The sequence below is a fragment of the Haliotis rufescens genome, unplaced genomic scaffold (genome assembly GCF_023055435.1).
Source record: "Haliotis rufescens isolate VD_foot unplaced genomic scaffold, xgHalRufe1.0.p SCAF_6, whole genome shotgun sequence".
NCBI lineage: Eukaryota > Metazoa > Mollusca > Gastropoda > Lepetellida > Haliotidae > Haliotis > Haliotis rufescens.
The window spans coordinates 38,165,195-38,181,510 of record NW_025964334.1 but is presented as its reverse complement, the minus strand read 5'-3'; the positions used below and the strand labels follow the sequence as shown (position 1 = coordinate 38,181,510).

Genomic DNA, 16,316 nt, shown 5'->3' with positions numbered 1-16,316 from the left:
ATCCCATCATCAATGTTTTCTTACTCATTCACTCAGCCTCATTCACTCAGTTGCCTGACCCAGACTTGATTGTTTCCAAGCTCACCTGACATAGCTGTTACATTGATAAATGCTGAGCAAAAAATGATGCTAAAAAACAAATTATGGTTTTTACCTTTGTTCTTTAAATGTGTCATTTCGGTACAGGTGCTAATATCTTCATCAAGCACTTGTTTCGATACAGATGCTGGTACCTTTATCAAGCACTTGTTTCAGTACAGATGCTGGTACCTTTATCAAGCACTTGTTTCAGTACAGATGCTGGTACCTTCATCAAGCACTTGTTTGGGTTCAGGTGCTGGTACCTTTATCAAGCACTTGTTTGGGTTCAGGTGCTGGTACCTTTATCAAGCACTTGTTTCAGTGCAGATGCTGTTACCTTTATCAAGCACTTGTTTCAGTACAGAATCTGGTACCTTTATCAAGCACTTGTTTGGGTTCAGGTGCTGGTACCTTTATCAAGCACTTGTTTCAGTACAGATGCTGGTACCTTTATCAAGCACTTGTTTGGGTTCAGGTGCTGGTACCTTTATCAAGCACTTGTTTCAGTACAGATGCTGGTACCTTCATCAAGCACTTGTTTCAATACAGATGCTGGTACCTTCATCAAGCACTTGTTTCGGTTCAGGTGCTTGAATCTTTATCAAGCACTTGTCTTGCCTTGTCTGTCGTCATTGATACTAAAGCTTCTAAAATGCAACTGATGGATATTTTTGCCGTAAACAACATTCCCTCACTCGGGTTATTCAGAAACCTGATGCCCCACATAAGTCGCAACTGTTAGCTGATGCTTTGTGTCCCCTGTCATCCTGCAGTTGATGATCTGATGCACAGTTTAGTGATATTGGACACTACAACAATGCATATGTCAGAAGAAGTAAAACCTTTCAAGCTTACATTTGTACAATAGGATATGGTTTAACTTGGTGTGGGTAATTTGCTGTGCTTGAAAACGAAACATGTGTCAGAAACTGTTTTTGAATAGCATTTAAATATTCTTTTCCCTTTCTGCTTCTTCGAGTTCCGTTGAAGAAGACTCTCTCTGAGCCTCTCTGCATGTGACTATCGACTAGAGATAATGGACCATGAAAAAACGGAATTGATTTGTGCAATTGCCTTGGGCATTGCGCAAACACTGGCAACAAATCTACCAATCTCATTTCTAATTCATTGAAGCACAATTTCATGTAATGAAGCATTTGTAACAGCAGACCATGCTACCAGTTTAATGGCAACATCCAAGATTGTCTTTTTGCCCCTGTGAAAACTGAGGTATTTCTCAAGAGAACATCACTGCCTCGTTCAGCAAATTGTTTAAACATTCTTGATTTATAGTATAGAAAGTATATCTGTATTTCCTATGGATTTCTTCCATTCAAGAACATCTATGTTTGTTGCTAATACTTCAAGACTTCTAATATTTTCTATGTCAATGAAGCATCCTATTGGGCCGACCGTCACCATGGTCACTACTATGACCATCATCACCGTGATGAACTGCAATCAACTGCTGATGCAGCGTTATGCAATACTCACTGGCTCACTATTCCTCAGAGCTGATAACTTCATGCAGGCAGTCGTGATGGTGAAAAACTCACTCACTCACTCACTCGCTCACTCACTCATCATCTACATTTTCTGTTCTTGAAGTTCAACAGCAAACATTTTCAAGAAGATAAATAGTCTGTTATTGAGCAAAGTTTTCTATTTTTCACTAGTCAGATGAAATAACCTGCTACAGATTTGCCATTCAACTAATGATAAAAAACACAGATGTTTTCTGCAGGGCAGGGGCATGTGTGAGTAATGGCACCGTTTTCACAGTTTAGATTTTCACCCAACTGAAGCTATCAGACTTAAAATCAATGAATGAAGCTGTGGGTTTGGAAGCACTGCAAGGTTTACTCCATGTTCCATGTGACCTGGGCTGCTTGATACATCAGTTCGGCAGTAGAGTCCTCCAAGGCGTAAATACACAGGGAAGTTGTCTCATCACATATCTCTATGTCATAGATTGATACCCTTACCAAGGACAAACCCTTCATGTTAGGATTTTCGTTTTTGTAGAATTAAATTTAAATTTGTGTAGTTTAATGTTTTATGTATTATTTGATGTAATATTATTTGGGAGGGTTTTTGTTAAAAGGGAAGAAACAAGTTCTGAAAAGGTTTAAAATGTATGGTTTCTGTTTTCAAGTAACATGTAAACATGCAGCGTTAGAAATTGGCACTCGTCTTACAGTCCTGACCAAACTGCCCAATAGTTAAGGTATCCTGACTAGGAGCAATTTGCCTTTTTCAAGGGTTTAGTATTGTTATCATTATAAGGATGAGTTGACTAAAACTGTTAGTTTCTATCGCTGGACATGTACACCAGTCTACTTCTGTGGGTGATCTACGGTGCTGCAATTTGTTGCTGGCTAAGCTGTCAGCTGATTGTCATCCTTGATTTGTCAGCATGGTTTCACCAAGGGGATAAATGTCACTTACCTCCCACATAGGCTGACATGCTGTGATATAACTGAAATACGGTTCAAAGTAGTCCTCTACCCAACTCTCCAGCTCTGTTGGAAATTGTAGGGATGTCTAAGAGAATGTATTAAGTTACAGAGTTGAGACCCTGTTTCTTTTATAGAACATGATGGATGATCTGTTTTCTTGTGAAGATAATGTCCATGCCAGCTTGCACCTGGTCTTGTTTTTTGACTTGTTTGTGGTCCCATCGGGACCCAGGTGAGAAAAGGTCCCAAGCACTGCAGGGTACGGATCGTTGCTCATGTTGTCAGTCACTGGTTTGCCTGATCCATACTTAACTCTTTCAACACTGCAGGATGGTACACCAGCCAAGAAGTCGCGAGTCCCCGGACACTGCAGGCCGCCCGTAGCCACATCAAAATAATACATACTTTTAGGAACCCACCAGTCATATCATTCATCTATTAAATCATCACATTTCACGATGTCATAAATACGTATTTCATTTTAATTGTCCCCCGCCGCGGATATAGTATTCACGACCGTCCGTACGTCCGTCCGTACGTCCCACCTGTTTGTGTCCGCGATATCTCAAGAACTAAACGCTGGATTGTCTTCATATTTGGAACTATGGTGTATATACAGACTCTGCAGACACCAGTCGGTTTTTGTGACCTTGCCCCCATTTTCAAGGTCACAGCAGGCAAATCTGCTTTGGGAGTTGGAAAACGGTGTTGCCGCGATATCTCAGGAACTAAACACTGGATTGTTTTCATATTTGGAACTATGGTATATATACAGGAGGGGGACATTTCATCACTTTGTGACAAATACTTGTTTATCATATTTTATCGATAGATTCAAAGATATTTCACTTTTTCCTGCAGAGTTATTGAAAATATAATTCTCTGACACACACTTCGACAATGGGTCCACATCGAACATACATCAAAGTTATTATTTTCATCTTTTTAATGCAAGTCAAATGACATCATCTTTGTCGCCTCAATTTCTCATCTCGAACAACACTCGCATGTTAAATGCCAAAATATATGCATGAGAAGTCTTTGTCACAGCTTGTAACATTCACGAAGTTCCATATTTTTAATATAGATAGCCATTTCTTGTATCAGTCGTTCAGAATAACACGATTTAACCAAAACCTTTCATCCAAATCTGAAATTCAACATACGCGAAGATGGTACTATTGCTGTAATTTGATTGGCTACCTTAGGTCACATGCTTAAATTTGACAAATCATGAACCTTGTTGCAGATTTAGGCAAGAAAGCGTCATTAGAAACCAATTTCTATCCCAGATGAATAAACAATTGTTTGCATTAAGGAATTATTGGTTGGTTAGATGGATGAGAAAAAACAACCTCGGCATAACTACTCAGAAAGTGACTTCTGTGACTCCAAGAAGCAAAACTTCTTGAAGATGTAGATCATATCTCGCAGGACATGTGGCCATGACATTTTCAGTGTTGCAAAAATGTGCATACAACAGTAATCAGCAAGAAGTGATTTGATTGGCAGAGATGCAGCAGTCATCCAAAAAGCTATTTACATTTCTGCTGATGGCAAGTGACAATTGCCGAAGAGTTCCTTCCCTTTCATGGAGAAATTGAACAATAGTTCAGTGTTGATGGAGATTTATAGATATGTTTTTTGTTGGGGTTTTTCCAAAGTCGGAAAAAATCAGTTTGGTGGCATAATATAAGACAAAATATAGCGCATAATAAGTCTGGCTTTATTGTCATTTGAAATAGTCATCATAATGAAGGACTTACTAATTGCAAGGCCTATCAATCTTTGTCGGGTACAAAAAGTCTGAGATGCGTTTATGCTTGTCATAATGGGGACAATATCTCATGGAAAACAGTTGAACAAACACTTGAGCATTAATACACCCAGCATGGACACAGACCATTCTATGATAGGCCATAGCCAGTTGCTGAAACACTGAAATAAATATACTAAATTAGATTTTCCTGTGGATGGGTCCTCTATATGAGGAACCCTAATCTGATTAGTTTCCTTTGAGGAGGGTCGGTGTTCAGCGATTAATAGGTCCTCATTTTCTCGTAATCGCCTATAAATGATGACATTTTCCAGATGGTCCATGATTGTCTGTATCACTAACTGTGAATTGTGTTGGATGATGTTCATGATGTCAGTCACTGGATTTTCTGGGCCATACATGATTACTTAGAGACTGCTGTCATACAGCTCAAAATATTGCTGAGTGCGGCATTAAACAAACAAACAAAACTTTGTGTTATGTAAACAACATACTATTTCTTTTGCTGCGAATAGCTGCAAGGTTGCTGATGCGGGTTTAAGCAATGACTCACTCATCCATACCCATCACCTAGAATTATCCAGGCATTGAGGGACAACCATGAAGAGAGTAGGACTCTGTACTTTACACTAAGAGTGTTGTAAAGGTGTCGTAGTGAAAAATATCATAGCTAAGTGTATTCCTTCACAAAAGAGATCAGTGTCTTAGACACTGATTTATATTGTATAAGTAAGATAATGCTGCAATAGGTTGAGGCAGCTTCAAGAAAAACTGTTATGTTAGTTGTACTTTTTGTCGTCACTAATAGGTGTCTGAGCTAAGACAGCTTGGTGAATAGGGTGCCTGGTGTCAGTAACAGGTGGGCCCTTACTGACTGCTTGTGCTAGACAGCTTGGTGAAAAGGGTGCCTGGTGTCAGTAACAGGTTGGCCCTTACTGACTGCTTGTGCTAGACAGCTTGGTGAAAAGGGTGCCTGGTGTCAGTAACAGGTTGGCCCTTACTGACTGCTTGTGCTAGACAGCTTGGTGAATAGGGTGCCTGGTGTCAGTAACAGGTTGGCCCTTACTGACTGCTTGTGCTAGACAGCTTGGTGAATAGGGTGCCTGGTGTCAGTAACAGGTTGGCCCTTACTGACTGCTTGTGTTAGATAGCTTGGTGAAAAGGGTGCCTGGTGTCAGTAACAGGTGGGTACTTACTGACTGCTTGTGCTAGACAGCTTGTTGAATAGGGTGCCTGGTGTCAGTAACAGGTGGGTCCTTACTGACTGCTTGTGCTAGACAGCTTGTTGAATAGGGTGCCTGGTGTCAGTAACAGGTGGGTACTTACTGACTGCTTGTGTTAGATAGCTTGGTGAATAGGGTGCCTGGTGTCAGTAACAGGTGGGTCCTTACTGTCTGCTTGTGCTAGACAGCTTGTTGAATAGGGTGCCTGGTGTCAGTAACAGGTGGGTACTTACTGACTGCTTGTGCTAGACAGCTTGGTGAATAGGGTGCCTGGTGTCAGTAACGGGTTGGCCCTTACTGACTGCTTGTGCTAGACAGCTTGGTGAATAGGGTGCCTGGTGTCAGTAACAGGTGGGCCCTTACTGACTGCTTGTGCTAGACAGCTTGTTGAATAGGGTGCCTGGTGTCAGTAACAGGTGGGTACTTACTGACTGCTTGTGTTAGATAGCTTGGTGAATAGGGTGCCTGGTGTCAGTAACAGGTGGGTCCTTACTTTCTGCTTGTGCTAGACAGCTTGTTGAATAGGGTGCCTGGTGTCAGTAACAGGTGGGTACTTACTGACTGCTTGTGCTAGACAGCTTGGTGAATAGGGTGCCTGGTGTCAGTAACGGGTTGGCCCTTACTGACTGCTTGTGCTAGACAGCTTGGTGAATAGGGTGCCTGGTGTCAGTAACAGGTGGGCCCTTACTGACTGCTTGTGCTAGATAGCTTGGTAAATAGGGTGCCTGGTGTCAGTAACAGGTGGGTCCTTACTGACTGCTTGTGCTAGACAGCTTGGTGAATAGGGTGCCTGGTGTCAGTAACAGGTGGGTCCTTACTGTCTGCTTGTGTTAGACAGCTTGGTGAATAGGGTGCCTGGTGTCAGTAACAGGTTGGCCCTTACTGACTGCTTGTGCTAGATAGCTTGGTGAATAGGGTGCCTGGTGTCAGTAACAGGTGGGTCCTTACTGACTGCTTGTGCTAGACAGCTTGGTGAATAGGGTGCCTGGTGTCTGTAACAGGTGGGTCCTTACTGACTGCTTGTGCTAGACAGCTCTACATTGCTTACTCCGTATAGATCATGAACACTTCAGACATGTAGTATAATCCTTCACAAAACCAATCCTAGTGAGAGCTGTTGTTCAATCTCCTTCATTTCAATTGCCTCTTTGTGGCAGACTTTTTCAGCATGAAGAGGAACTGCAGCAAACCTGGCTTGCAGAAAGTGCAGACGATCACATCGACAGTTCAATAAGAACTTTTTGACCCAATTGAAAGGAAAGTGGAGAGGATAATGAATTGGAAGCTTGATACTGATGCTATGCTTTGTGTTGTTGTAGGTACCTATTAGAAGATCAGCTGAAGGGGCCGTCGAGTGTGGAGGGATATGTCCGAGCTCTGGAGAAAGGCTGTCGATGTATTGAACGTAAGTACAAAAAACCTGATAGATGTAAACAGAAGTTTGTCCAAACCAAAGTTTCTCCTTCAAGACACCTGTTGGGATCCTGGGGCTGAGTAAGTAGAATTGCCTCAGATCAAAACTGAAATCTGAAGATCAGGTGAGATCTGGGCCCTCTTCCTCAAAGTGATCTCAGCAGTAAGACGATCGTAACTCTCTTACATTAACATTGGCTTATGATGGTTGCAGCACTAAATCGCTTTGTGGAACAAGGCCCTGTGATTGTGTAGCATTGAGCCCTAATTGTGCTGATCAATGCTCAAGCTGTCAGCCTCTGGTTTGTCTGGTCCAAACAGGATTATTCACAGACTGGAATGTTATTGCGACATATAACTGTCTGTACACTCTCACTCAACCACTCCAGCAACAGTAAGCATATGTATAGGTTTACATGAATAGGTTTGTATTCTCTCAAAATAGCAGGTGCATTCCATGGTGGATCTCTTTATGAAAACAAAATTCCAGTCATATGCCAAGAGTACAGAAGCTACACCAGCTGCACTACATCATATGCTGAAACAAGGCTCCGGGTTCAGTTGCATCCAGGACCATCAGAGTGTATGACAGGGGCAACATAGGGTTAGCCTGTGTGGGATGCATCCAGCACCATCAGAGTGTATGACAGGGGCAACATAGGGTTAGCCTGTGTGGGATGCATCCAGCACCATCAGAGTGTATGACAGGAGCAACATAGGGTTAGCCTGTGTGGGATGCATCCAGCACCATCAGAGTGTATGACAGGAGCAACATAGGGTTAGCCTGTGTGGGATGCATCCAGCACCATCAGAGTGTATGACAGGAGCAACATAGGGTTAGCCTGTGTGGGATGCATCCAGCACCATCAGAGTGTATGACAGGAGCAACATAGGGTTAGCCTGTGTGGGATGCATCCAGCACCATCAGAGTGTATGACAGGGGCAACACAGGGTTAGCCTGTGTGGGATGCATCCAGCACCATCAGAGTGTATGACAGGAGCAACATAGGGTTAGCCTGTGTGGGATGCATCCAGCACCATCAGAGTGTATGACAGGAGCAACACAGGGTTAGCCTGTGTGGGATGCATCCAGCACCATCAGATTGTATGACAGGGGCAACACAGGGTTAGTCTGTGTGGGATGCATCCAGCACCATCAGAGTGTATGACAGGAGCAACATAGGGTTAGCCTGTGTGGGATGCATCCAGCACCATCAGAGTGTATGACAGGAGCAACATAGGGTTAGCCTGTGTGGGATGCATCCAGCACCATCAGAGTGTATGACAGGAGCAACATAGGGTTAGCCTGTGTGGGATGCATCCAGCACCATCAGAGTGTATGACAGGAGCAACACAGGGTTAGCCTGTGTGGGATGCATCCAGCACCATCAGAGCGTATGACAGGAGCAACATAGGGTTAGCCTGTGTGGGATGCATCCAGCACCATCAGAGTGTATGACAGGAGCAACATAGGGTTAGCCTGTGTGGGATGCATCCAGCACCATCAGAGTGTATGACAGGGGCAACATAGGGTTAGCCTGTGTGGGATGCATCCAGCACCATCAGAGTGTATGACAGGAGCAACATAGGGTTAGCCTGTGTGGGATGCATCCAGCACCATCAGAGTGTATGACAGGAGCAACATGGGTTAGTCTGTGTGGGATGCATCCAGCACCATCAGAGTGTATGACAGGAGCAACATAGGGTTAGCCTGTGTGGGATGCATCCAGCACCATCAGAGTGTATGACAGGGGCAACGCAGGGTTAGTCTGTGTGGGATGCATCCAGCACCATCAGAGTGTATGACAGGAGCAACATAGGGTTAGCCTGTGTGGGATGCATCCAGCACCATCAGAGTGTATGACAGGACAACAGAGGGGTTAGTCTGTGTGGGATGCATCCAGCACCATCAGAGTGTATGACAGGAGCAACATAGGGTTAGCCTGTGTGGGATGCATCCAGCACCATCAGAGTGTATGACAGGAGCAACATAGGGTTAGCCTGTGTGGGATGCATCCAGCACCATCAGAGTGTATGACAGGAGCAACATAGGGTTAGTCTGTGTGGGATGCATCCAGCACCATCAGAGTGTATGACAGGGGCAACACAGGGTTAGTCTGTGTGGGATGCATCCAGCACCATCAGAGTGTATGACAGGAGCAACACAGGGTTAGTCTGTGTGGGATGCATCCAGCACCATCAGAGTGTATGACAGGAGCAACATGGGTTAGTCTGTGTGGGATGCAGATGCATAGTCTGCAGCCTGTGCCATCAATGAGTGAGTAAGTTTGGTTTAACGCTGCCTTGAACAGTATTCCAGTTATATCACGGCGTGTCAGCTTGATGTGGAAGGAAAGCCCGAAGTGATGCAGGTTTTAGATGTTTACCACTAATAAGGTGAAACCCGCAAGCACGGGTATGGTGCTGACAAACCAAGAAACATAATCGTGGGGAAGCGGGATTCAAACCCACAATCATAGGTTTCTAGAGTGCTCAAGGGATGTAATTCTGCTCAGTAAATAGTGGCACCTTATACGACTGGGCCACTCATGCTCCTCGAAGTTTGAGGTCTATCTGATCTATAGGAGGAGGTGGTTGTCACATTCCTGATGTTTTCTCACTGTGCGGAGGTGACAAACCACAGTCTTTACACAGACAACCACCGGCGTCATGCAGCTGGGAAATTCTAGAGACCCACATCTTGGAGTTAACTCACACTGATAACTTCCATTGAGACATTTAATCCCAGAAATATTTTGCCATAGATAGTTGTATATAAAGTAATATTTGGTCAGTCACCAGGCTCAGTTTTAACGATATGCAGGGTGGTCTAAAGGGGATACTTTGTCACGAACAATGTTAATAGTACCAGTTACTTGAAAACTGATGCCCCAAGTGGATAGACGTTATCAACTCACTCAGTGTAGGAATATGTTCAAACACATAACCTCAAAGTGTCTACATTTAACCCAGAGAATGTTTCACATGAAGTAATTGATTTGTGATGATCTTTGTGTTGTCTTTTTTAATAAATATCGAACTCATGACTTTATCACATGACTGAAGATCTGTCCCACATTCAGGTGGGTAAATTTTCTGGAAAATCCTCTTGTAAACATGACCCCAAAATAACAGTGTAATTTAAAGCTGATGGAATATATGTTCAATGACAGTAAGTGTTTCAACAGTATACAGACTTGAACAGCTATGACCAATAAAATGATAAATGGTTGGTTAGTAACCAAAATGACAATAGGTCCATTAGAAGCAATAAAATAAGAAATACTTCAGTCCCTGCAGTTTCATTGATGGTTCATCATCATAAACAGTGCTGGAAAATGAAGGTCCCTGGGACTGTCTGTAAGGTTTATTGCTAGATATTTCTAGCTTGGGATTCCGTAGATGTTTAACCTTTGTGTACACGTTATGACAAGGAACTCATGACTTGAATTCATGATCTTGTATTCCGCGGGGACTCCATGGTAACTGATCTCCAGCAACTTGTGCTGCTGGTGAGGGCTGTATGACCAGGGTAGATTTGATATACAGTTTTATACAAACATTTTATAAAATGGGGGACTTGGATGATGGTGTGACAACATACTCACTAGCATAGATCACTGCTTGTCATATCACCAGTGTGAACGATCCAGACACGATTATCTCCATGCTGCCGTCATACAGCTTGAATTTCACACTGTGTGTCCAGTGTTAAACGACAGACACATCATCATCTTGGGTGCTGATAAAGGATGTCAGAAATTATGAAAATTTCTGACACAAATTGGGGTTTACGGGGTTAAAGTGGGAGTGTCCATCAGACTTTGGCAGAGTTCAGCAACAATAAGATACATGACAAGGGTGGACCCAGCATGTTTAAAAGGGAGGGGTCAAAAATATCAAAATCCTCTCTCTAGATAATTTTACTGCCTACAGCATACTACATTTGGTTTTCAAAAGGGGGTGTCTGGACCCCTGGACCCCCTGTGGATCCACCTATGCATGAGGGGTGAGTGGCCTTTCCCCCAGTTGCTACTGTGTGGGTGACAGTTGGTACAGAGCTATGAAGCAGTGACATGCCAGCCACAGATACTGATGGGACTCACAGCTTCTATTTACAGAGCAAGAGAAGGAAATGTGCTGCTTTGTCCAATGCTGTGGAATCACAATTCAGATTAAATTCGAAGGATGTAAATATCAGCTGTCTGAATGTGGCAATTTTTAACACAAAGTTCCCATGAATGTATCCCTGGTATTGAGCTAAATACAATTCTGGTCTTTGTGTCATTGTCTGGTGATATTTACTTAGGCAGGACTTGAGAAATTTCATATGTCTTGGCAAGGGAGGGTGTAATATCAGGGATGGATTAAATTCGAGAGGTAGAGGGTGAACATGGACAGAGCAATGTTCATTTATTGGGTCAAGGAAAGCATCACTTCATAGACCTTCTTAACGTTGTGCAAAGTTTACAGGATAATATTATATTTATTTTGACCATGGGAATGATTTAAAGAAAGGATTATTTGAGAAAACCGTCTAGACTGAAAACATTGCCTTTTATGTAAATGCTGTGTGGATGTAATACGTTCCAGAATAAGATCTGAAAATCCCTTGAGCATATGCAAAGTATTTTAAAAAATAAGAAATAAATGGATGAAAAACAGTGTTTTCAATCGATTTGAGACGGTGATTTTCTTGGTAGCTTTAATCCTCAGGCCTGTTGTGAAATGACATGAACGTAACACAGTCTTTTTGCACCAGTTTGTAAACCATATTGGAAATTGTCTTTGCAAATAATATATTTGAAATACATTCCACATCTATCATTGAAATACTTAACTCACTCACTTTGTTCATTTTGATTTATCACTTGATTTATTTCTCATGACAAACTTATAGACAAAATAAAAACTTTTAAAACATTAAATGACATCTTCCAGTTTGGGCTATTATTATTAAATTATTAAAGGTACAATACCCTATTTGGAATGGGCCATTACTGTGCAGACATTGAAACTTGAACTGCATATATATGTGAAAAGTAACTTCAGTAATAATCAGTGGTGCAGCAATGCCTCTCAGCATTCTACAAACAGAAATGTTTTGCCCTGTTAAACAGGTGGAAATGCAGACTGAGAGACATGAATGACTTGTGCGTAAAAAGCCATTGAACTCCTCAAAGAACTGAGGATCTTGAAGTAGACATTGGCATGTGCCACTTATATACCTGTACCAACACTTTGTAAGCTCAGTGGTCAGCCCTTGTGGTCAGTTTCTAGAGTGTTTAATCCATTGTTTAACAGTGCTTCAAATTTTAGGGTCAATTTTATGGATGGTTGGGTCATAAGAAACAAATGTTGAATTAAACCTTTGAAATATGTACAATTCCGAACCAAGGGGACACAATCTAGGATGGGAAACATACATTGCTGTTATATTTTACATTCAGTGACGTTTTGAAGTCAGATTAGTTGGACATGTGGGAAGTCATTAGTTGATATGCATATAACTGCCTTGATTAAGTTGTATTTGTATGTAAGAGGGAAACCTAACTGTTTGATTGAGTAGTGAGTAAGTAGGAAAACGTGCAACTTTATGGATAACAACTTCTTGTTCCTCCAGCTTGATAACGGTGTAAAAATCTACATGGAAACGTCACTATATGCATTAAACCAGAAGTTGTTTCCATAAAGTCGTATGTTTTCTTACTTTCTTCAAAAAGAAACCTGCTGGTATCAGAAGAATTTGTTAACAGTCAACAGTCAAACTGTTGTTTGTTTTGTTTAATGCAGCATTCAGCAATATTCCAGCTCTGTGACTGCAACCTGTATATAACCAAACCTGGACTAGACAATCTTGCAATCAGCCTGGCCCAGGTACACAAAGTCACAGATGTTAGTGCTACGATTGTCGTAAGCCTTGAAAGCCTGTGTTAGAGTATGGGAGTTACGATCATCTTTGTGCTACTATAGCTGTGTGGCAGAGGATCATGGTCATCAAATCTGACAGCCGATCCATGTAGTCCCTGCCTTCCACTAGCATACATTACCGGGGACCTGTTCTAACCCAGAATCCCATAGCTCCCATTTCTATCCCTGTCTTTGTCTTGGTTCCATGTCTCATGTTGTCTCATCTGTTACCGGGGGACCTGTTCTAACCCAGAATCCCATAGCTCCCATTTCTATCCCTGTCTTTGTCTTGATTCCATGTCTCATGTCTCATACGTTACCGGGGACCTGTTCTAACCCAGAATCCTATAGCTCCCATTTCTATCCCTGTCTTTATGTTGGTTCCATGTCTCACGTAGTCTCATCTGTTACCGGGGACCTGTCCTAACCCAGAATCCTATAGCTCCCATTTCTATCCCTGTCTTTATGTTGGTTCCATGTCTCACGTAGTCTCATCTGTTACCGGGGACCTGTCCTAACCCAGAATCCTATAGCTCCCATTTCTATCCCTGTCTTTATGTTGGTTCCATGTCTCACGTAGTCTCATCTGTTACCGGGGACCTGTCCTAACCCAGAATCCTATAGCTCCCATTTCTATCCCTGTCTTTATGTTGGTTCCATGTCTCACGTAGTCTCATCTGTTACCGGGGACCTGTTCTAACCCAGAATCCTATAGCTCCCATTTCTATCCCTGTCTTTATGTTGGTTCCATGTCTCACGTAGTCTCATCTGTTACCGGGGACCTGTCCTAACCCAGAATCCTATAGCTCCCATTTCTATCCCTGTCTTTATGTTGGTTCCATGTCTCATGTTGTCTGTTGGTTCCAGTTGACTGCTGGGACGGTCCAAACGACGAGCCTGTCATCTACCATGGACACACTCTCACCTCAAAGATCTCCTTCAAGGCTGTCATAGAGGCAATACGAGACTACGCATTTATAAAGTCTGAGTGAGTATTGTGTTCATGCTCATTACACTACTTCTTGTAACTCTGACAGTATAACACACATGACATGCTATGCTATGACTAAAACATGATGTGCTGATAGAACAAGATCCTGATTGCTATATCACTTTACAGTTCTGTATTAGAAGAGAGAGCACCTGTGTATCTGCTGAACCATGTTTTCTTGTGCTTTGTGCATGAAGCTTATTGGGCTCTGAGCCTTTTCCCTAATACTAGAGGTCTTGTTTTGGTTATGTTGATTTGTGTCATTCAGTTAGGAGATAAACGTACTGTGTTTTGAAATTAGAGGTGGTCTCACTGTTGATTTCGGTCTCTTATATTTAATTTGTAACTGAATGCTCCAACTTAAGTCATATGTCTTTCAGAATTAGATCTTTATATAAATATACTTAGTCTCAAGCTTTCTCCCCTGGCCTTCATCAGGGGTTTAGCACTACATTTTTCGAGATCTTATTTAGATCTTTATGTGTTAATAAGTCATTCATTGTAAGTTCCCAATGTCAGTGTAATGCCACCACACTTTGATGCTCCAATGATAAGATAAGATAAGATAATATTTTATTGCAGAAACGTTCCATTACGGGACAGATGCAATTTTAAAAGACAAGACATTATGATTTATATATACATATATACAGACATACATAATTTACATTCCTGTAGACACATACAGAAACAAAATAATCAATATTATATATTTTTATACATAAAATGTCAACGGTTGATTATGAAAGGGTATTTATTGTTTGAAATTATAGATGTGGAAACAAATGCAGTTGATATTGACTGCTTCATTATTTGATAGGATGTATTGAAATAATTTGTCTTCATGACTGTGAACATTTACATTTACATTTTGTCTGGATAGTTTTTCAAAGAGTATATTTCTTTCTCGAGTGTGTTTAATGCAGTGAAGTAAGTAATGTTTTTCGTTATCAATGATTGAACATGTAGAGCATAGCCTCTGATGTAGTGGGGTTGGTGGCTTTGTGTGTCTTCCAAGTTCAATATTTAATTTATGGTTACTTAATCTTAGTTTAGAAAAGTGGACTCGATATTTTTTTACTTTACAGTGACTGAGATAGGGTTCTAATTTTATTTCATTTTTAACTATCCTATATGTCCTAAGTTTGTTTCCTGTGCCTCTTGTTGTATTTACATCTTGAAGAGATTCCTTGAAGAGGGAGTTGAATTTAGATTTGATTTTCTCTTTGAATATAGGTGATAGGAAAGCTGAAATACTCAAATTGTGTTTTCCTAAGAATAGATTTAGCTGGTATACCCATCCTAATCGTTTTTTCACCAAATATGTACTTTCTGTAAAAGCGTTCTGAAGTATTATGTTTTTGGAAGAACAGACATGGTGATAAAAATTTGCTATTTTGATTAATACTGTGTAGATAAGGGGGTAGAGTCCTAGTTCAGCTCGGCTTGCCCAGTTATGTGTTGTTTTGTTGACACCTAATATGGATTTACAAAATTTGAGCTGCAGTTTTTCGGGGATAAATGAATCAAAGTTGTTCAGGAGGATTGATTCTACACCCCAGATTTCACTATTATATAAAATTACTGGCTCGATTAATGTTTTAAATAGTTTGCAAGCAAGAGCTATTGGTATATCTTGGTTCAAAATGGTGGACTGAAGCTTGTGGTAGGCCCCTAGGCCTTTTTTCAAGAGAGGTTTAGCACTGTTTTTAAGTTTACCATTTGCTTCGAAGCGTATTCCTAAATAGTTATAACTATCTGTAACTAGTATTTTTGTATCACCTATGGTCCAAGTATTCTTTTCTTCTGTTTTAATTGATTGTCCAAACACTACAACATTTGTTTTATCACTATTAATCTTTAGGTTATTTGTGGCACAAAATACCTTTAGTCCATCAAGTAACACTTGTAGCTTTTGGGGGGAATCGGCAAATAGAACTAAATCATCGGCAAACAACAAATGACAAATGTTGAAACCATTGAGTGTTATATTATTGCTATCAGATTTGATATAATGTGGAAGGTCATTGAGGAATATATTAAATAATGTGGGAGACAAAATGCACCCTTGTCGTACCCCAATGTTGGATTTAAAGGATTGTGAAACGCCCTTGTCAGTTTTCACTTTATAAGAGATATCACTGTATAGTGATGATATTATTTTAAATATGTTTCCTGAGATTTTATTTGATAATACCTTTGTTAGGAGTAGTGATCTGTCAACTGAATCAAAGGCCTTTTGAAAATCTACAAAGCAAGTGTATAGTTTTTTTCTTTTTACTTTTTGTAGAATCTATTAATGTTTTAAGAACAAATACATTATCTGATGTTTGGTAGCCCTTCCTAAATCCAGACTGACAGTGGTCTTGTAATTGGTTTTTGTCCATGTGTTCCATTATTCTTTCATTTATAACCTTACAGAATAGCTTACCTAAGCAGCTGCTTAGTGCAATACCCCTGTA

General features: G+C 41.2%; 1 protein-coding gene across 4 annotated transcripts in view; it reads left to right on the top strand.

Moving 5' to 3' along the window:
• LOC124145834 (inactive phospholipase C-like protein 2) overlaps positions 1 to 16,316 on the top strand; it is a 230,190-nt gene that overhangs the window by 171,562 nt on the left and 42,312 nt on the right. For all 4 annotated transcript variants that reach the window (XM_048385568.1, XM_048385567.1, XM_048385570.1 and 1 more), the window contains exons 10-11: positions 6,860 to 6,945; positions 13,731 to 13,851. In XM_048385568.1, the coding sequence (XP_048241525.1) occupies positions 6,860 to 6,945; positions 13,731 to 13,851 (207 nt within the window). The remainder of the gene's footprint in view (positions 1 to 6,859; positions 6,946 to 13,730; positions 13,852 to 16,316) is intronic.